Source organism: Coturnix japonica, chromosome 2, assembly GCF_001577835.2.
Source record: "Coturnix japonica isolate 7356 chromosome 2, Coturnix japonica 2.1, whole genome shotgun sequence".
Taxonomy (NCBI): Eukaryota; Metazoa; Chordata; class Aves; order Galliformes; family Phasianidae; genus Coturnix; species Coturnix japonica.
Window position 1 is genome coordinate 74,265,571 of NC_029517.1, and position 22,739 is coordinate 74,288,309.

At 38.4% G+C, this 22,739-nt stretch overlaps 1 protein-coding gene across 18 annotated transcripts in view; it reads right to left on the reverse strand.

Moving 5' to 3' along the window:
* Window positions 1–5,203: 5,203 nt before the first annotated feature.
* Window positions 5,204–22,739, reverse strand: part of HECW1 (HECT, C2 and WW domain containing E3 ubiquitin protein ligase 1) — a 203,647-nt gene continuing 186,111 nt past the window's right edge. For 16 of the 18 annotated variants that reach the window (XM_032443004.1, XM_032442999.1, XM_032442997.1 and 13 more), the window contains 5 exons: window positions 21,775–21,904; window positions 18,708–18,854; window positions 17,596–17,710; window positions 16,125–16,323; window positions 5,204–10,290 (listed from right to left, as the gene is read on the reverse strand). In XM_032443004.1, coding sequence (XP_032298895.1) covers window positions 10,179–10,290; window positions 16,125–16,323; window positions 17,596–17,710; window positions 18,708–18,854; window positions 21,775–21,904 — 703 coding nt within the window. In that variant the 3' untranslated portion in view covers window positions 5,204–10,178. The remainder of the gene's footprint in view (window positions 10,291–16,124; window positions 16,324–17,595; window positions 17,711–18,707; window positions 18,855–21,774; window positions 21,905–22,739) is intronic. The other 2 variants (XR_004306356.1, XR_004306357.1) reach the window with 2 other exon arrangements.

Here is a 22,739-nt window from a genome sequence, read left to right on the forward strand (position 1 = left end):
CTGACATGGGAGTGTGTATGAAGCAAAACAAAATTTCTCTGTGCAGGAAAAATAGCACCCATTGACATTCATCAATGCTTGTCAAACATTTATGGGCAACATACAGTGGATATGAGCTGCAGTAGTGATAGTGGGTCACCTCATGCAGGCTTTTGTTCATCACTGGCAAAAATGCAAAGCTAATGTTGGTGACAGTTCTGAAAAACAGTGGTTTGTAGCTGAGAGTTTGCTATATCAAATAGGGTTATTGTGCTCTTTGTATCTGTTGTCATTTCCATGGAAATAAATAGGAGGCATTACTTTCAGAGCAGCCTACGTATATAGTTGTTTTTATAGTCCATAGTTACAATTTTATTTTCTATGCTTGTGAAGTTTGTACTTTTCAGCACTGCACAGGTTGTTATAAAATAATGGAAAAGACATGGGAAGGGGAGAAGATACAGGATTGATCTAGTGTGAGAGCTTTCATGGTACTAGCATACTCTGGTCTGGCAGGGCAGACCTGTATTCTTTAACAAAGAATGGAGTTTGTTTCTGTGGTTGTTTGATGGACAGAACTGGAAGAAGCTTGGGAAACAGCCACGCTTGGCTCATCTCAAAGACCCTTCACTGCTTGGCTTCCTTAGTGTCCTGAAGTGCCGAAGAGAACAGGTCTGTGTGGTAGTCGCTTGTCCAGACAGCTTGTCCAGGCCTGTTGAATTTGTCTCTGTTCAGGGCACAGTGTCTCTGTGCCACTGCCTGCCAGTGTCTAGAGCAAGAAGGAGGAGTGGCTAATGAGGAAGCAGGCCAGCATGCAAGGAAGAGTCCAGGCCAAACCCCAGTCATTACTTGGTGAAGATTCAAATAGGAGAACAATTGCTGAATAAAAACTTCCAGAACCAGAGTAATGGAGATTTTGAGACTTATGGTATTGATGTTCGTTCCACTCAGAATGTTGTTAAGATTATAGCAGGGCCAGACTGCTTCTGCTGAATGATAACACTCGGACTAAACAGTGGTTAAAAAACGTTACATCTAAAAGTACATTCAGAGGCATTCACTATGGAAGAAGTACTGTTCTCTGGGGAAAAAAAAAAAAAAAAAAAAAAAAAAAAAAAAAGAATCTACAAAGAAAATTAATGGAAAGAAGCACAATTACTGATTCTGAGACATGAACATTTGTGGATATTTAAGATTCTCTGGCCAAATAATATGTTTTAGATAACTGAATTTCTTTAAAAATTTAGCAGTTGATTCTGTCATACAGAAAATCACAGGCTTTAAAATTTAAACAAATTTATAACTTTGTTCTTTAAAACTGACCAAAATAAAATTTTCTCCCTCTTTACTATGCACTAGCCATAGAACAGACTGTGATTTGTTCAACAGTGCTGGAATATTATCGAGTCGATATATGGAATTTTTTTTCCTTATAGAAGGATACTCTTCATGACTTGCTGTATGTTTACCTGTGTATTAAAATAGCACAATTTTAAGTACTGCAGCACAAGCTTACATGCGAGGTCCACAGAAGGAGAAATGTGCATGTGTGGATAGTGTTTGATTTATTTGGAGATAAGGTGTATCTAGGCTGGTTACTCTCATGTATTACCTACTGAAAAAAATATAAGTTCTTTTTGTTTGGATGTTCAGCTTCAATCACTGCATTGTTACCTACTATATGACCAATTGTACATGGATGGCAGAACATTGGTTTCTGTGTATCCAGATAACTGTTTAATATTTCAATATATTTTTTTCCTTTCTGCCAACAGCATCCAAGGATTTCATTCTCATAGCAGTGTTTGGCCTGCAGGCTGATGAGTGGGAGGTAAGGTGGAAGACACCACCACCAGTACACTGTTTAAAAGAATGCTCTTTTCCACTTGAGTCTGCAAGCACTGTAATGAAGGAAAGATCTCAGTTCTGTTCCAGAGATGTGTTACATAGGGACATAAGTTTTGCTCAGGTGTAATTATCTGACTTCAGCTTGGTCTTCACAGAGCCTTTTCCTTTCCAATATGAAAGTGTTCAGGCAACTTGTACATGATCATCCTAAATGACTGTCATCATCATTGTGATCCATTTGCAAAAGAAACATGAAATCTATGTGTCCACAGCTTACCATGTAGAACTTGCTTAAGGTTGTTTTTCAGGTGCTAAATTCATTCATTCTTTCAACTTATGTAGTCACAGAGAAATATGATCTTCTGTGGCTGGAATTTCTGCACGCTGTCTGAGCTCCACATGAGGTCATTTATTTTGCACTGATGAACCTCTTATTTCTCCATGTGATTGTTTTACACGTGAGCCAGTAGGAAGAGTTAATCACCTGAATTGTTTCACTCCTGTATTCATCAAATTATTTTAGTCATCATGTAAAAGCACTTGCACAAGAACTCTAAGTACCCAACACCACTGAAAAATAGTCCTATGCTACATCTGTACAAACTGAAAGTACAGACTGAAACACATTAGAAGTGTTTAACAACAAAATAAGTGTTACAAATTTTCACTTTTCCAACCTAAGGAGGAAAAGCAAAGCTCCACAAAGTGGCAACACTATGCATCATTGTTGCTAGATTCGTGGAATTATTTTTACATTTGTGAAAGTTTTAATATAAACTGCTGCTCATGTGGTAGTACTTTTTCATTTTGCTCCTAGGGTTTTTATATCGTTATTTCCAGGACAGATAAATTAAGTTTGCACTAGGAGGAATAATCTTCCCAAATGCTTTCACAGGTTCATATTTTGCAGTTTTCCATTGGAACGGGAGTTTTGTATATATTATAATAGCACTCAATTACCAGTTAGGAAACACATCAAATGGGTCCCCAGTCAGATTGGGTGCTGCTCAGATCATTTTCACTGCTCTGCAGCACTAAGTCAGTCTCAGAGGCTGATTTATCTTCCACAAATAAGGTACACTTTATATTTTACAAAATTAAGGGTGCGATTATATTTACTTCATATCTGTGCCCTGTGCATGAAGATAATATGTTTCAGTTTGTACTTTAAAATACTTTAAATTGAAGCACAATTATGATGTTTGACAGCCATGTTGTGTGCTTTACACACCAGGATAGTAAGGGCAACGTTCTGAGGACCCAGTTCTGTTAATCAATACCTGAATCACAAAAGATGTTAAATTCCAGGCCAAAAAACAGCGAAGTTTGCTTTCACTTGTCAAGGATGCCAAAGCTGTCATCAAACACATCTTCACACATTGCAAGTATAATCTTGTAGAGTAATCTGTGTTACTATTTCTGGTCATTCTGAAAAATTCACCAGTTGGATTTAATACTAAGAAATAACAAAGAGATACTGAAGTCAAATCACAGCTTGTAACAATGTTCCTGAGCAGATTCCAGTGCTGGCCCAGCTGCATTCCTGAAAAGCTGTTATCTAAAGATGATGATTCTGTGAGGCACATATACTGCTTTGTCTACTGGCTGAAGCATACATTTTAATTCCACAAACAGAAAAATAGGAGTATGTGCAATTTATTTTTGTATGCTATTTTGATCCTGGAAAGCCAACATTAGGAAATGTTCACACAACAGTAACAGTTCCTAAACTTCAGTTTGATGAAATTGTCTTTTATTTTGATGTTGAAATGCATTAAAGGTAAAGGTATGTTCTCAAAGTGTATTGATCTTCACAAAAGGGAACACAGGTGACCTCAGTGTTACTGTTGTTTATCATTGACATGGAAATGCTATATGCTAGCGATTAAGGAAAAATATTGAGTGTAGTGTACATGCATTTCCCAGCTAGAGTGGCTCTGTGGGAATGAATGTTGTTTACAGTAGAGTTATGACAATATAAACCTACTTCACAGCCACATACAAATAAGAATCAGGCTTATGTTTCAGACAGAGTAATATATCATTTTTTTTTTCTTCTCCAATATTCCAAGAAGATGGGAACTAAATGAACAAAACCACACACTCCATTTTGATTAACCCTTGAAAAGTATTTTCAGGCAAAATCAATTTTGAAGGCTACCAGAATTAAATTAAAAAAATAAGTGAGAGTAGTTTTGCACCTCATGAAGGATTTGTATTAGAGGAGACACAATGTATCCGTTGCAGCATTGTTCTCTCTTCTTTGTTCTCACTCTTCTGCAGAAATGACAATTATTGTACAACTTCCTTCTTATATGAGATCAACAGTCAGGCTTGGAGCTGACTTTTGTGCATTTAAAAAAAACAACCAAACTACGACTTTGCTACCACAGGGTGGGATGGGACTACTATTGATGAGTCCTATAGGCTGTTGTGTTCTATAGGCTGACAGAGTTTTGCTGGCATGCCAGAAGGACATCTCATGGAGTCTTCAGGTGGAATATTGCTGTATTTTAGCAAAAATTCAATTTCACAAAATGAGTTATTGTAGGAGACATAGTTCCAGCCACATAGACAGATCACTGCTGCAGAAACTTATGTCTCTGATCTACCCTAATGATTAGTAGCTCATCTCACTGCTTTTTACTAATGTTGTTTATCATTTTCCTTGGAGAGTCTTGTGATTGTTTCTGTTTTTCCCTGTAATTGTTCATATTTGATTTAAGCTTTCCAGTTGTCCTTTTCTACCATTATCTCTCATGAGGTGCCATTTATGTAAGAAAACAGGTATGGTCAGCAAAGTGTCATGTATGGTCAGCTGTCTGTATATCTGAGATGTTTTAATTGTACCTGGAATGTGCTAATGAAACATGCCTGAGATACTACAGTGATGAGCAGCAAAGAAATGTGTGTGACATACTAAGAATTCCACAGCATCTGGTAATTATTTGCTGTCAACACTTAAGGCAGACTCAGCATACTCTATTAAGAAATCATCCCTGCACTTGCTTTTCATATGTGTAATGCAGTAATTAGATGTGGAAGTGAGGTAAGTACTTCTTTTGTCCTTGTTTGTCCAGATGTTTTCTGTAACAGTGAGTAACCTCATATGCTTTCGGGGCAGAATTTGTCTTAGGGTGAGTACAAGGGCTTTGGTTATACACACTTTTGGGGAAAAACTCAAGTTTTAGACATGTACCCTGGGAAATTAAACAAAAGCTGTGGAAAGGCCTAAATGCAATAAATGGATAAGATCTTGTCCTGGCGGAGGAAGAGCAGCTCAAGTGAGTGGATGTTCACCTATGCTAGCTTCCCCCCACCCTAGTAAAATACATCCTCTACAAAAGAAATTATTTGAATGAGACAGTCCACACAGTACCATAACAAAGTGATTTTATTGACATTCCTCTATAGTGATATGGTTGAATAGAAAGCACAGCCTATCATGTGACAATTTTCTGTCAATATAAGCAAAATCAGTCCAACAATGAGGACCTTTCCTGCCATTAACTTTATATATTCTTAAACAAAAACTGTAACAGGCATATCTTTTTTTTTTTTTTTTTTTTTTTTAAGAGAAATTGGAAGCTGCAGGGAATTTGGCTAATGGTACAATATTTACTATGTCTAGTAACTACTATGTACAGGCATCTGTTTTTCTACTAGAACAAAGGAACTACATGACCCACAAGAGAGAAAGTAACAATCCAATCTGTTGGACCTTGTGATGACTGGAAATCCTATCACAGATTTAGTAAATTGCAGCAGTTTTTTGTGTTTTGTTGTTGTTGTTTTTAATAATGAACAGTGAGGTACAGCAAGAATTATAATAGAAAAAGCACCGCATTTATTATAGAAAGATCTATTGGTCTATGTTTAACTGAAAGTGTTCAATCTTGACTGGGAAGCTATATTAATATTACTATAGAGACAGGGCAAAAAATATTATTTCAACAGAAATGAAACAAATCTCATCACATTCATCCTTCTGGATTTCCATAGACTGCCACAGGATTAACAGCAAAGGGCGAGTTTAACTCCTCTGCTGTGAGTGTGTATTTGTTAGTCAATTTCCATGTCAAAATTCAGTATCCTACTTTTTTTGACCTAGAGATATGTCAACTATTTGTTAATGTGAAACAAGAATAAGAAAGCACAAAGCCAACCCCCTCCACAGGCTTTCTCAGACTAGAATACCAACTCAGACCTTAGCTACAGTTCGCTAAAAACTTCATGGGCACTTGAACAAACCTGGTGAAAAAAGTCCTGTGTAAGACTGTACAAAACTCATGATTTCTCCATTAGATGTTTGGTGTAATTTGGATGACTTACTCTTTGCCTTGTCATAGCCACAGAACTCCTTAGAACATAAAATTATATTCCAAATATGCACAGCCACATGATTAAGACTGGATGCTCACAGAATATACTGCAGACTGAAATGACATTTGTAAAGTTTAGACCTGATGCAGACAACAGTAAGGTACAGCTGTGATTGTACTGGATCAAATCCTACATTTTGTGCTTATGAAGTAGTGTGACTACTTCAAAGCAGAGGGTGGACCTTCAAATACTTATTTTCATTCTCTTACTGTACTGCAACTGTAGCACCAGGATTTCACCAACAGCGATTCTCTGTTTCTTCCTTCTGCCATTAATACCATCACAACTATCACTTTGAGAAAAGTAAACTCACTGAACCCAAATGTACAAACTACCATCATCTGTTCCTCCTGTCAGAAACTGCACTTCAAAAAAGCTGTCAGATTGCCTATTCCACTTTTAATTTGCATTTTTAAATCTGCTGATGTTTGTTTGTGTCATATCTTAATCTAGCCAACACCACATGCAAAATGAACTGAGGTGAAGGAGCTGAACAGACTTTTTGAATGCTCATTGCTCATGTATTTCACAGTAAGTCTGCTTGATACAAAATTTGAAAGTCCTTCCTATGAGAAACTGAAATCAGAAATTCTGTAATAGTCATATTTTACAAATGAAAATGCAGACCTGGGAAGAGAGCAGAGATACTAATAATAGCATTTGAATCATAAGATCAACGAGGAAGGTTGTATGACTTGCAATACAACAATACAATAATGCAAAATCAATTTATTACGTAATAGACAGGTTTAATAACAGAGCAGAGGAGATGGGTTCTTCCCCTCACTTGTTATCACCATTCGCTCTCTCACTCCAACATACAGGGACACCAAGGTGCATGGCTTCCTCTTCACTTCAGAATGGGTCTAGACTCAGGCTGTGGTATGAATGAAAAAATGCCCTGTGAGATGTAGATCCAAATACCCCAGAGATTATATCAGTGTTTGAAAACATATTGGGGGAGGGTGTTTGGGAAGAAAGACGAATAGAAATGGAATCTGAAAGAAATGCAAGAGTAGCATAGTGTTTTCTTTATCTTTAAGAAATATTTGTCTGCTTTCCTTCATACCTGACTTTAGACTAAAACAAACAAAAACTAACAAAGAACCCCAAACAAACAAACAAAATCCTGCAACGAAATTCGCATGATCTTGTTACTTTGATGTCATCACAAACACCTACGCATAAAAACTTTTAAAAATACTCTTAACTTTTGCACTTGAAAGCTTGGACTAAGGATTTTGATGGGAAGTAGCAGGCTGTGCTGTATATTTTCTACAGCAGAAGCACACAAGCTGCTTGAGATGGCATTTGTCAAACATGGAGATGCACGGCACCTCATTTAGATCTCAGCATGTGGTGAGGGCCAGAATATTTTGGGAAGAATTTCAGGAGAAAACTTTTGTTCTTTCAGTCAGTGGGTTTTGATGCTGCCTCTGAAATACAAATATATTATGCTACAAAATATAGTTTTACTTTTTCTTAAAAAATAGAGTTTTAAATACTTTAAAAAAATAACAAACTAGACAGCATTGCAAAGATATTTTTTTTAATTTTTTTTTTACTTCTTTTACTATGTCAATGAGGCAGCTCTTCATGCACTGTTCTCTTTTGCCAAACCAATAGGATACTTATCTGCCTTTTCTTCTATTGTTGGAAGATGCCCAATGTTTGACAAAGCACAGATAAATTTGTTACAATAATATGACCAGGAATAAATCAGGAGTACACTGAACTTTGGAGCTCAGTGGCGAAGAGGCAGAAATAATGTGCACTGGAAGATTTTGTTTGATCTCTTATGCTTTGACTCACCCTTATGTAGTTCATATGCATGTGATAGATGTACTCAGAAAAAAGATTCCATCTTTACTCTGCAGTGGGGCTGGGCATGTGCGGCAGATGCTCAAGTTCTGTGGAAATAACAGGCATGATTTCTGGTGTCTGGTATAAGAAAGGCGGCATGTAGTTAAGGCATCCCTACACAACTCTACTCAATATGAATAACACGTATTTTAAAATATGTTCTCAGTAAAAGCCATACAATAAATTACTATAAACAAGGCAGAAATGTTACAGAAATAGAATGAATGGGTCAACTTAAGTATCCCAAATATTTTCTATATCATTAATAAAACGTACTGTCTAGATACATACTTTGGGTTCCCCTACCTTTCAGATGTTCACTAATGTAAGAATCAAAGCAGAATGGTAAGAAACTATGAATGCAGTTTTTCAAGTGTGATGAGTTTGTGTAGCCACCATTAAACTATGTGAGAAAACAGGGTTCAGCTCTTTTGTCTGGAGATAAAACTGGGAATGTGTCAGACACTGAAGTAATCTGATTTTAGTTATTCTGGAGCACAGCTAGAACACAACTGTTACAAGCCCCCAAAGGAGTTTGGTATTTCATGTGAACTGTTGGATACTATGAAGTTACCTTCCTACTTACCTTCATTCACCCTTCACAAGACTCTCACTTCCTATTTCGTGTATCCTTTCACATGTTTAGCATCAGAAGTAGTTACACTTATTTTCTTTTCCCAGTGAAGACAAACACTTTCAATTTGAGATCAGTCTTGGAAAACAAGGTCAGCAAATATTAATAAGTAGAACACAACAGAGCAGTGATGTTGCCTGTAATAGCCTCAGCAAAATCCTTCCAAAAACAAGCCTATTGCTGTTTTCCTTTGCTTCCCTGCTTTCAGAGTTGGAATGCAAAGTACACCAAGTTGAAGTGGGTTCTGTCTGGAGAAATAAGAAACTGCTCTTAAGTTTGGCCATACATAACATGTCTGGAGGGCCCTTAGGCTGACTCCAAGAGGAGCTACAACAAAATTTTAACCATAACAGAGTTACAGTACACTTCATCCTTGACTAGCACCACCATTCACTGCAGCTTCTCATTCGATAGATCCTAGACTAAATCTTCCTGTCTACAACCATTCTGAAGGTTATGGAGATTTGCATTGAACAAGAAAAGAAAAATGACAAAACCAAAACCTGTCCCCAGCAACCATGTTAGCCCAGTCTGACAGACAATAAGTGGCTTCTAACATAGGGGATGGAATCGTCTGTATTTCCCATTTGGAAAGGAGCATTTTAAACATCAGAGAACAAAGATCTGGTAAACAGAATCCAACGGTATTCACAAGAGTAGAACATTCATCTGATTTCCCATTTTCCTTGCTGCATACAATAGTAAGGTAAAGGAGCCCGGTCTTTATGCTACATAATAAGATATCCTTCTTTAGTGTGCACAAACTTATGCTTCTTATGTGGTAAACATTACAATAGAGATGCCCCTCTCAGTATCTCTGAAGTGCAGGTTCTCTTCAGTACTGGCAAAGAACAATTGTAGCAATCATTGTTTTTTAAGTATTCGAAGGTCCTATCTGCACTGTGAATCTGGGCCAGTTCCAGCTGATGAAACTGATGTGAGTTCATATATAAAAGGACTGTTCATTAGTGTCTCTGAGATGGACAGTATGTACAGAGAAAACAAGAATGGGTGAAGAATATATTTGACCAGCTCCTCGTACTGTATTCAACTGTTAAGAAGTAAGATGGGCTGCAAATTGATTTAGAAAATGTAAGTATATAAAAGCTTGGAATGCTTGGGTTTTTATTTTTTTATTTTTTAATCAGTGTAGGTGGAAGTAAACAGTTAATAACATTTGATCAAGTGTAGTGTAACTTGCATTTGTATTTTCATTGTTATTAATGGAGGTATTTAGAGAAACCTTGAGACAGTTGTTTTTCTATTGCATACAGACTAGCAGTCCATAGGAAACAGGATGAAAGCATGAAGTTTAGATCTTGGAGGGTGACAGTTCTTCATGCACAGCCTTTGTCAATCTTGATTCTTTTTTATTTTATTTTCAAAACTGAAAACATGGGAAACCAATATTAAATTATGTTGGAAAGATGACATCAATAGCCAGAAAAACAGCAGAATTGCCTGAAGCCCCTCATTCAAGTCCAAAGGTACTAGTTTCTTCAACAGCTGTCAACAGCTTCTCATACAGCATAGAATATGAGGGGTAAGGTGGAAGATCCAAACGGTTGAAACATGTGTGTGCCCTGTAGAAGGAAAATATGCCACATGTTAAGTTTAATTCAAATAAATACAAAAGGAAACAAATATTGAGAAAACAAATTCCTATTGAAACTCAAGACATTCAAGTTCACTTGAGAAAAAATTGTAACTATTAAAGCAAAACTGTAATTCTCCAAGAGTCTGAGGTACTGAAATACATGTGCGCGTACAAATGAATATTTCAAATATAAAACTCAACCTAAGTATAAACGTAATCATAGAATCTTAGAATTACTCAGCTTGGAAAAGACCTCAAAGATCATCAAGTAATGTCATTCTCTGCTATCCCTGCATTAAATATTGCAGATATCTGTAGAAAAATGTCAGAGGTCGCTAAGGAGCTGGGATCTAGGCCCTGATACAGAAAAAATGCCACTATCACTTCAGTTGCCTTGAGTTCCCCACCCCCCACCCCCCAAAAAAAAAAAAAAAAAAAAAAAAAAAAAAAGAATAAATAAAATGCAACTCAGCTGTACATCTAACATGAGCAGCTAGTATGAATCCTTTGATACTCTCTCCTACAGCATTCTCCTGGAGAAGGTGGCAGTCCATGGCTTAGAAAGGTACACTCTTTGCTGGGTACAAAACTGGCTGGATGGCCAGACCCAGAGAGTGGTGGTGAATGGAATTAAATCCAGCTAGTAATCAGCCACAAGTAGTGTTCCCCAGAAGTCAGTTTTGGGGTTCATACTATTTAATATCTCCATTGACATCTGGATGAGGGAATTCAGTGCACTCTCAGTAAGTCTGCAGATGACACCAAGTTGTGGGAAATTACTGATCTGACAGAGGAAATGATGCCCTACAGAGGAACCTGGACAGCCTGGATTGATGGGCTGAGGCCACTGGGACCTGGGGGTATTGGCCAACACTTAGCTGAACATGAGCCAGCAGTGTGCCCAGGTAGTCAAGAAGGCCAACGGCATCCTGGCTTGTATAACAAATAGTGTTGCCAGCAGGATCAGGGAGGTTTATCATCCCCCTGTACTCAGCTTTGGTGTGGCTGCACCTTGAATACTGTGATCGGTTCTGGGCACCGCACTACAAGACACTGAGGCCCTGGAGTGTGTCCAGAGAAAGGCAATGAAGCTAGTGAAGGGTCTGGAATACGAGTCTTATGAGGAGTGGCTGAGGGAGCTGAGACTGTTTAGACTGGAGGAGGCTCAGGGGAAACCTTTTTGCTCTCTATGGCTACCTGAAAGGAGTCTGTGGAGGGGGTCAGTCTCTTCTCCTGTGTAACTAGTGACAAGACTGGAGGGAATGGCCTCAAGTAGCACCAGAGGAGGTTCAGGTTCAAGAATTTCATCTCCAAAAGAGTGGTCAGGCACTGGAACAGGTTTCCAAGAGATGTGGTAGAGCCAGTGTCTGTGGAGGTGTTTAAGGTAAGGGTAGATGTGGTACTCAGGGACATAGTTTAGCGAGCAATGTTGGTGGTAAGTGGATGGTTGGACTAGGTGATCTTAGAGGTCTTTTCCAACCTTAATAATTTTATGATTCTATCATCTTTAATCTCATTCGTGGTTCACAGTGCTACACTGTTTCTCTCCTTTTAAGAATACTCTCTATAAAATTATGTGCATAAGTTTTTAAGCATTTTGCATTATTTTTGTTATTGTAAGGGATTAAAGGAAGCAACAAAGAAAAAGAGTGCACAAGCAGTACATGTGCACATAACTTCCTTCTATTCTGGTTATAACTTCAACCTGTCCCAGGAAAGAAGATGCTCCCTGCTTCAGAAAATGCTCTAGCTGGAAGATTTCTCCATTCTACTCAATCAGCCAGAGAAATCCAAGTCATTTAAAGAAGTAAAATATGTAACTTTTATTTCAGGATAAGCCTTTGCATATTAAGTAGGGAGAGTAAAAGCCAACTTTGAAGAACAAAGGCTTGAACCTGTTGGCTGCTCATTGCTATTTCATCTGAAATTCTACATTAGTTTGGAAGAATCCATTATGCAAGTTTACACCAACAGAATCAGACTGCCGGAATCTGGCAGTATACTTGGAACCTGCTTTAGGGTTGGTCATTGTCTGGAGATCTGGGATTTCTGGAGCAATCCTTCTTATGTGTATGAACTTAAAATAAATATTGACAGGAATAATGTGCCTGGTATAGACATCCTTCAGAAATAAACTACTGGCATAATCTAATTCTTGAAGGAGTATATAGCAGCACTGTTATCTGGTTCATGTCAGAGAACGGGTAATGATGAACAAGTTCACCAGTAAATTTAGAATTGAGTTACTTGATTCACAGCCTTGCTGAAAAAGTCCTGTTTATCCAAAGTGCTTTCAAGAGGCATTCTGCATGTTACTTGTTAGTGGTTATTCTTTGAAAAATAATGCATTCTAGAAATTTGCACCATGCATCTCTTCTGGGTTTGCTACGTTGCTGTTCCAAGTGCAACAGTGTTGCTGTCTTTGGTTATGTCATCACATCACACTCACTATAAGCCAATGGCAGTTGCATGCTCCCTTGTCAAAGTACAAGGACAAGGTGTAAGAGAGAGTTGCCTAACTACTTCAGCATTCTGGAGAAGAAGTGAGAAGATGCTGTGTCTGATGCATGGATTCAGATGTGAACAATTCAAATCATTTATTACAAGTTCTCACATCACTTATATACCTTCACAAGTTTTCTTTTCCTAGATTTCCCATTCGCCCCTACATGTCAACAGAACATTCCACAAACACTTGTCAACTGTTCATGTGGGCACTTATCCTATCAGAGCCGCAAGCTGTTTGTTCTTCTTCTAGAGGTGTCCTTGGTTCTCATGTTGTTTATCTTGCTCCACAGCTGCTGCTCTCTACAGTCCTTCTTGTATTCCAACAAGAAGACACACAGATTCATAGAATCACCAAGGTTGGAAAAGATCTCCAAGATCATCTAGTCCAACCGTCAACTTGCCATCAATATTTCCCCACTATGCCATGTTCCTTTGTACAACATCTAAACATTTCTTGAGCACCTTGAGGAGAGGTCACTCAACCACCTCCCTGGGCAACTCATTCCAGCATCTGACCACTTTTTCAGAGAAGCACTTTTTCCTAGTATCCAACCTGAACCTCCCCTGGCACACTCTTCTGACGCGGTTAGAAGTTATCTAACACTTCGAGAGAAATCAGAAAACCCAAGGGCCAGACCAGCCTGTTCTCAGTGACCCACCATCTACATGGACACAGTACTGCATTTATTGGAGCAGGGGCTAAGAACTAAGAACAGTAATTAGCAGCTGCAATCCATATTTGAGCACATGTATGACTAAACCCGATGACTGCTAAGAATGAGAGCTGTTCTAGGACTTTGAAGATGTCTAACAAGGTAACTCTCACTTTAAAATTGTAGGAATTGTCAGAAGGAGAAGGGAATATTCTAAACAGCTAAAGTTCACTCATACGATATGGCAGAGGCCAAAGGCCTACAGGATATGACAAATGACTTTTCTTAACCTCTAACTCTGAGTAAATATGTAAGTAAATACAAATAAACATGAGTAAATCATAATCAGGCATTTTAAAAAAAAAGTTTAAAATAACATTTATTTGATTGCCTAAGATTTAGAGAATCTCCGAGTTTAGCCTGCATGTTTTACGTATTTCTTAACACTGTGTATACTTGGCAGCACTCCATTATTTTATAAAAATACAAGTAATAATTCACAATGATCAAGCTGTATTCATTCCCCATGAGCAAGTGTTGTTTCTCTTTCCCCTGGCTAAAATGAATGCAGAGCTCTGAGACTTCTAAAAGGTTCTAACAACGTTCACCTGGAAAAGAGGCCTCTTTCAGTGATTAGTAGACAAACATGAAGTTGTTAATGTGAATATCCCAGGGCTAACTGGATCTAGGTAATAAGTAATGCCTAGGTTTGTAAAGAAAGTTAAGCAGAGCAGAAAGAGGCCAATTACTTTTTCAGAACTTAATAGGCCAGCCCAAGGTGTTTTCTGTGCATGTGCCAAGGCCCTCCCAACCTCCCCTGTTGCCTCTTTCCCACTGTGGGAAGCAATGCAGAGAGCACTTTGCAGAAACACTGCACAGGCTCTGACTTTCAGCTGCTGCCTGGCTACAGGATGCATTGCCCCTGGTCAATTCCAAAACCCTTATATGGAACCACACCATATATATGCTGCAAAATGAAGATGAGGCCTATGAATAGCAAGCTGTAGCTCTTGGGCTTTCCACAATGCCTGCAGAAGCTCAAAGCACACAAACCATCTCACTGACCTTACATAATTCTGTCTGTTTTTAAATCTCAGTTTTAAATCTCTTAGCTTTCTAGCTTTCTCTATAGTATCAGTAAGGTCTTTATGGTGAATGCAAATAAATCAGAACGTAACAGGTGTGATAAAACCAAGTTATTTTAAAAGTCTGCTTTAAGGTGAGATGAATTATGCCTTAAAAACCCTTCCCTTTTTCTGATTTTATTGGGGAGTCCATGTAAGATGTCAGCTCAGAACCTCTGCTGACATGGTGCCCTGGTCCAGATCTTGTGTGTTCCCACTTCATAAAGATGCGTAGACTTGGACGAGGATCATGAGCAGCTTTGGACTTTTCCTCTCAGTAGTATGATTCTGGGTAAACAACATGGATGGCAAGTAACTAGAAAACTGTGTCACAGCCACAGTTAATTGACTGTCTGAATTTACCTGCAGGTCTATGAGAACAATTTTTTGTAGTGTGCCCTGAGAGTGGTTAGCCTCCTTGGGACTGCAGCTGAAAGCCCAAGGGACTCTCTGAAATTGCCTCCCTACCTAGGTGGTCTGGAACCTTCCTACATAAGACTTGTTGTGATTCTAGGCAACCCTGGCCTGATGAGAGTCACCAGAGCAAACTCTGAATGCAGGCAGGTAATCTGCAAAACATGTTTGGGTGCTTCAGGGTTTGCTTTGGCTTCCAGTTTGTTTCCAAGATAGTAGTTTATATACGAATAGACAATGGGGATCTTGGAGTGCAGGAAGAAAACATCCTTCGAAGGGCAAATGTTATGTAAAAAAACTCACTTAGCAAATTCATCTCAGAGGTGCTGAGATGCGGACCCATACTCTGTAATCACACAGCCTAAGGCAACTGTAAGAACACTCAAGAAAAGGTGTCTCATTTCTGGGAGAAGGATGACTGCTGGTTACAGGTATGAAGAGAACTTAAATCTCAGCGTTATTGCTAGCTGTGCCACAGCTCTCTGCGGTAGCCGTAAGTAAGACCACCTCTTGGTGCCTCATTTCCTTCATTCTTAAAAATGAAGATGATTCCTCCATAGGAAAGCATTAAGACTCTGTATGACATCACGGCTCATTTGACCCTAGTTGACAGAGCTAGATGTAACAAACTGAGTATGATCACCACACAGTTCCTCCACTAAGCTTCCTTGTGATGAAAAAGTGGAATCATCAGAGCAAATGAAGGGATTACACCCAGGTCTCTTGCCAAAACACAGAAGTAGATTCTGGCTTTCATGGCTCTGTAGCTTCACAAGTATTTTTATTAGTATTTTGGGAGCAAAAGGAACAGAATCAGCTGACAGATGCTTGTCTGGGCCTGGTAAAGAATCAAAATAAGGCAGCAAGGTTTGGATATGTGGATATCTTTACCTTAACCACTTCCCAGGACTCAAAGTAGTTTAAATTGAACCAGCAAATAAAAAAAAAATAACAAAATAAAAGACTTATCTCTGAATGTAAATACAGAACAAACTGATAATTGTTTCTTTATTGTTTCAAGATGTTCTTAGAGATTCATCATCTCAGTCACACAAATGAAACAAAGTACAGGCTCATGCCTCACATCAAACCTCTGTTTTTGTACTGTAGTTGAGACATACCTTGGAAGGGAGGTAATTTTCCCCCATTTCTCTATACAGAAACGCCGAAGCCCATTGCTTCCTCGAAGAGCTGCAAAGCCCTCATATGGCACACTTGATGTTCCAGTAACAAACTGCAACAAACGGAGTCTCTGTTCATTGTTAAATCTCTCCACTGCTGCCCAGAACCACCGTATTACAATGTGTCCATCATGGTAACCTAAACCAAGAAGCAATGGAGAGAAATTAAATTCATACCTTCCAGTGTAACTAGCCTAGGGGAGACAATCTCATCTAGAAAATCTCCTGACCTAGCAATATATTTTATTCTTGATTATTGATAACTCATAGCCCCCATCTTGTCCTGGCTCTGGATACTATAATATGACTAACTCACTTGGAACCCTAAAATTCAAATATATACTTATTGCATATATGCTTCTTACAAACTCCTTGGCAAGAACAGGGGCTATGTATATGAGATATAAATGACCAGTTGTAATACACTACACAGTTTAACTTCTAGTGGCTTAATTTCTGGTTCCCAAATACATTCTCATTTGAATAGCAAAAGTGTCCAACATATGGAGAAGAGTTTGGGGCTGCAAACTCTTCCCTGGCAAACTTCCCACATGCAGGGTTCTGTGCCTCAATTGGTGCTTATAAAAGCCAGCAGAAAACCAGGCTAACTTTGTTTCAATAGCTAAACTTAAAAAAAAAAAAAAAAAAAAAAAAAAGAGGGAAAAAAAGGGAAAAAAGAGGAGGAGGATAACATGGGGGACCAGCTGTACTTGTGATTAGCTGTTTATTTCAAGGTAACTCAAAAGTTAGGCAGTCAGCAGCTTGTATTTCTGAGAGGGATACATGAAGCTCAGAGACTTTCCTTCTGTGATATAGAACTCATGGATTTTGCATTTATTCATCATCCAAGACAGCCTTGATAAATCATGCTCAGTATTTAAAGCAGAAGCAGACCATACATTAGAGAAAAATGAAAAAGGTCCAGCTTGACACAGGTTGAGGGGATGGCTAAGCAAGTTCTGTATTCCATACAAGTGTAATTGGGAGCAGAGGAGTTCTACTCATGAACCTTTTTCTCTGCTGAAGTTGAGAGGACTTGTTATATTACTTTCAAGGAGACCAGGAGTTCATTCACAGTTATGTGAGTAAGTTTTAGACCTACTACTGCAAATCCTTTTCAGTTCTTATTAGTTTGTTCCTGTTAAGTTGGTAGTTGGTAGAATGTGAGAGTAGATGAAATCTGGACAGAAGTAGCAGAAGCAATTTTAGTGTTATTACATCTGTTGATTCAAACCTAATGTCTTACTTATTTTTTCTCATTAGTTAATCTTCACAAAAATAAATAAATAAATAAATCTTAACAAAACAGGGCATATCCTTCAGTAAAGAGGTGGAAAAAAGTGGATAAAATCTTTCACGTTTTAGACTGAAAACATTCAAAAATATTAGTAAGCATCAGCAGGCAGATTACCTCCTCGATATTCCGTGTTGTTACGCCAGTCATTGAGATCTATTTCTGCAGTGCCAGCTATAACCAGCTCCAGTTCTCTGGCATCAAAAACAGAGACAAGCCTGGAGTCTACAACCTGGAACATAAAACACTTGTAAGCACAGTTTCAGTCTGGAAATAAAGAGATGCGATGCCTCTTAAACCTAGGGCTCTGACAGACAGCTCTTCAGATGTTGGCCACTGAAGTCTGCATGCTGATGGCAACTTTTCACTCCTCTGCTGATAAATCTTTACAGATCTGCTTATGTTTGATCTGCAAACAATGACAATACTTATGATTTGACCTGAATGAGGCAGTAAGTAGCAACCCATAATCTGTGAAAAAATTCTTCATTGTTAACATTGATTCTGATGAGTGATTTTGATGGTGCACTAGATTTGTAATATGAAAAATTTATTTTGTACTGGACTTTGTTTACAGTTTTGTACAGTCAGGGCTGACCACGTCTATACAGCTACAAAGGCACCATCACCGGCTTCCTCTTTCAGTAAACTTTAGTGCATGACTGCTCTGAGAGATCAGTTATTGTTACCATTCTGTGTATCCAGTATGTGCTGCTCTGCTTTCCAGAGATCCTATTCTTTTGGTTTATTTCCCGCTCTGAGATGTCCCTCAACTTCTGCTATGTAACTGCTGCCAGGGAAAGACACGTGGTTGAATGTGATTAATATGGGATATGAATAGGTGACTACCTGGAGGGGCTAGCAAGGCAGCAGGTTTTCATCCCATCTTTGAAAGTCCTTGTAGCAGCTCTGCCACAAGGATGTCCTTAGTTCCAGGTCTTCAGCAGAGGTAAGTTAGAAAAACTTAGGGACAACAATGCAGCACCAGTCATGAATATCAGCAAGACAGTCAGTTGACTGTATCCCAGGACTAACTTTACTGTAGTGAGTCCCTAAAAATGCAGGCACACCAGCTCCTAACTGAAGTCATTCTGCTACAGACTCAGACACTCCAATTCCTTGCCATTTGTGTGTTTTTGACTTCCTAGGCTACTGATGAAACTTGTTTAACCAACGTGTCATCTCATTCAGATGATGAAAGCAAGACCACAGTGGTTACTGTTACTTACTTCGTAGAAGCCACGGACCAGGGCCTCTGTTTGTTGAACAACTCCTCTTTCCACTCGCCATTTAACCATTCTCTCAATGTACTCCTTTTTGTTCTTTTCTGTCACTGCTGTATTTGCTCCTCCAGATTTCAGCTCTCTCTCTGTCACCTACAGAACAAAGACGAACAGTGGAGTAACCATGTATGGATCACATCATGTTTTAAATTTAAGGTGTGCTTTGAAAACATAAGTGCAAAATGTAACAGCTATATTTTTAGTTCTATCCCCTGGCCTCTTGTCCTTCTTCAATAGAAAAAAGAGCAATAATGATGGGCACTCACCTCCATTCCCCAACCACTCCTGCAGCACATACAGAGAGTGTTTCAAAACTTTTGGCTTATCACATATATATTTAGCAAAATGGGAAACTTTCAGAAGTTACATACAGCTTTCTGTCCTCTGTTCCTCTCTCAGCTCTAGCTCTAGCCTTGTCCCCAGATGAAGCTGGACTGTTGTGCAGGTGACTCTAAACTGTACAAGCAAAGATTGATTCTGAGGGCACAGTTTATAACATATGCACAATATGCCATTCTGGCCAATCTTTTTTCTTCTCTCCCAGTTGCTCCCAGGGGGGTGATATTCCTGCCAGCTTGCTATTGCTGCAGGCTACCCAAGCAGTAGTATGGGAAACAACAGGTTGGACACAATTCCACTGTTGGAACTTGGCAGACCATTTTGCCAACTTGAAGTGCTATGTATCTACTTGTGACAGAGTCTCTTAAGCAACAACTGTTACACCTACATCTAATTGACGTAGAATAGGTGTTAACTCAAAAATGCCAAAAGCTAAGAAAATTCTCACAAAATAAATAGTTCCAATACACTACCTAAACAGGAACTGGCAGTGGATAGCACCTCACACAGATGAGAAATACAGTCACTGTGGCATTCAGAGTTTTATATCAGACATCCAAACATGAGAAGTTATAAGCTATTTAGGAGTAAGAAAATGGCAATCAGTATGTACTGTAATCATTTTATTTTTTTTTTAAACAGATTTGCATTGCATTTTAATCGTTAATTTATTTGGCTTAGGTTACTAGGGCTTGAGACAGAGGAGTGATTTAAGGAATCAATCAAGATTCTACTTAGCAAAAATATACTCCTTGCAAGTGATAGGATATATTATTTATTCAGTAACTATTTTCACATTGAATCCAGTGGATTTTAAAGGAAGAATGTTTTGCTCTCATCTTCAGTTTTCTGTTCCTATAACAATGATGTCTAGTGCAGATATTAAATGATCTGCACGAATACATGCTCATTACTTGTACTACTTACATTATTATCTATTTGTTAGCTCACTAAAGTGCATGCAGAGAAAATTTAATATTTACATCATTTTGCAGGAAGGACACATAGAAAACTGAATTGTGGAAATACTCAGCGAGCCATCTAATATGTAGCTTTGCTGAGAAACAAGTAAGGTTGGATGTAATGAGTTAGGGATTCTTATCTGGTTCAGGCTAAATTCCCAAATATAAATCACTATGTCACCATTTCACAAGCAAAGCTGCATCATTCAGATGCTGTGCTGTACTTTCCTATACTGCACTGGTTAAAATCAACAATGAATAAATGCAGTCTAACTTTAAGCATGACCATAAATCCAGTTCCTCTGAATTTCCTTTCAAGGTTTCCCACAAATACCTAGACATACTCATTATTTCTTCAGCTTATCTATATAATTTCAAATACAATTATTTATCTAGACTTGGAAACAGCAAATCAATGACAGTGGATTCTCCCTCACACCCCCAATCTCTTTTTTGTTTGTTTTTCTTGGAGGTATTAGCCACAGTTTTGAGCTAGAATTAGGAGGAGCACATTCAGAGCAGCAAGAAGACACTACAACAAATCTAACACACTTCTTTAACCTGACCAGAACAATTGCCAGTGTATCCACATATAGGGCTTGGAGACAGGCCTGGAAGAACACTTTCTGCAGGGTAAGAGCTTGGGAAGTTACTTAAAATCACAAGCAACTGATTCTGGTGATTCTTCATTCCCTTGTACAACAAGTAGACTAACTTCATTTTTGAAAATATCCTCTGAAGTCTTGCTTGATTTATCTCATCTTGCTCTGCATGCCTTCACTCTGCACTAGCTCCTGTCAACTCTCCTTCTGAGGGCTACGCCACTGTCTGTATATTCCACCTGATCTCTCCATTCTCTTTGACACTGTACATCTCTGCACCTTACACAGGAGTTAATTTCCTTCTCTTGAGATTCTACATTATTTGACATGCATGGTTCTTCAGCCTCTCTAGCTTTCAGCATGCACTTGGAGATTTTCCCCTGAATATTGCTTTGAGTCTTGTCAAAGCTTTTTAGAGATAATTATAATCCTGTATGGGTTACAACAGCAAAGGCACCAAGGCTTCAATGCAAGCCAAAGAAATCCACAGAAGACACTTCTATGTGTTCTGGTCACCAGACTGCACTGAAGTCAGTGTTGTTTCCTATTTAAAGTTGGAGATATCCAGATCAGCTTGATTAAAGAGAACTGTCTGACTAACGTAGAGCTGAATGGTAAATAGTTTAATACTTGTATACAGTAAGATGATAAACAGATGCAAGTAGATAAGAGACAGTGAAGCTAACAGGAATATATTAGACAAAATAATGGTAAGAGTTGACATGTCTTATATGACCCACCAAATACTTTCCTTTTGACCCCCTCTTTCCAGTCACATCAGCTTTAAGTTACATTATTGAATACACTGAATGCCACAATCTGTGTGAACTACACTCCGGAGAGAAAAGCTATGCTACACTTCAGATAATTCCTCGTGTTCATCAGTGTGTGCCTCAACAGGCCTGTAGGGAGGCTGCAGCTGGTATTCTATATTACAGATCCTAAGAATAAACATCTGCATTAAAACACGTGGCTTGAAAGAAACAGAAGGCAGGAGAAGAAAATGTTACTGAAAGGCTAAATGATCTATTCCAACATGAAGATGTTCATCATACTCAACTTTGTCAGCTTAAAATTTGTTTTTCAGATATTTTGTGTAGCTGTGCTCACCTGTCCAAACACCTCCTCATTCACTGTGAAGGTGAGATCCAGGATATCTGTGATGTCATTATCTTTCATCCATTGCAAGCTTTGATGGAACTCTTCATCCAGGTACTCTAAGTCACTTAAATCACATGGCCTGGTTATGAGGCAAGAAAAAAGATGTAGCTGAATATATGAATCTACAACTAGTGTAGAGGACGACTCACCAATTAGAAAGTAAGTAAATCTATGACAAAGATCCAACATAAGGCTGGTGTTTGTGTATCGGTTTTTTGTGGTTTTTTATTTTATTTTATTTATTTATTTGGTGTGTTAAGAAACACAAACCCTCTTAAACTAGTAAAGTAGCCAATTCTGTTGGCTGCCTGTATTATTTGCTGTTGGAAGGCACCACACCCTTGGGAGTTCAATTTTATGTGTATCTTCAAGATGCCACACACTTCAGAGCACATACTCACCTTCAGCCCCAATAGGCCCCACCATGTTGTGCCTGGATGCTTCCTTGTATTTGTATCTGTCATCCTTAAGGAGAGCTCACAAGACTGACATAAGGCAGACCAGGCATCTAAATTTTTGCTAACAAGGAGCCAGTTTTGCTGATTGAAAAGGCACATGTATGTTACAGGCAATTTGGTTTCAAAGCCTAAGGGGGCAAGAAGGATGCAGGAACACTCTAGGTTTTATTCTCTTTTCATACTAGCTCAGATACATTATGAAGATGATTGTTTGGAGCAATACTAATTGTTGAAAAAAAAAATAAATAAAATGTATGTTAAATAACTCTAAAGACTCAATAAAAAATTCTTTCCTGATTTGGATTAATTCTATTTCAGCTATGCTTTGTCATGACTTACTACTTGTTAATACTGCAAATTTTATGTACGTTCCCTTCCCACAATCTATTAAAGAGAGACAGATTATCAATTAAAGTTAACCTTATAAACCTTACAGAATTGACAAGCAAGATAATA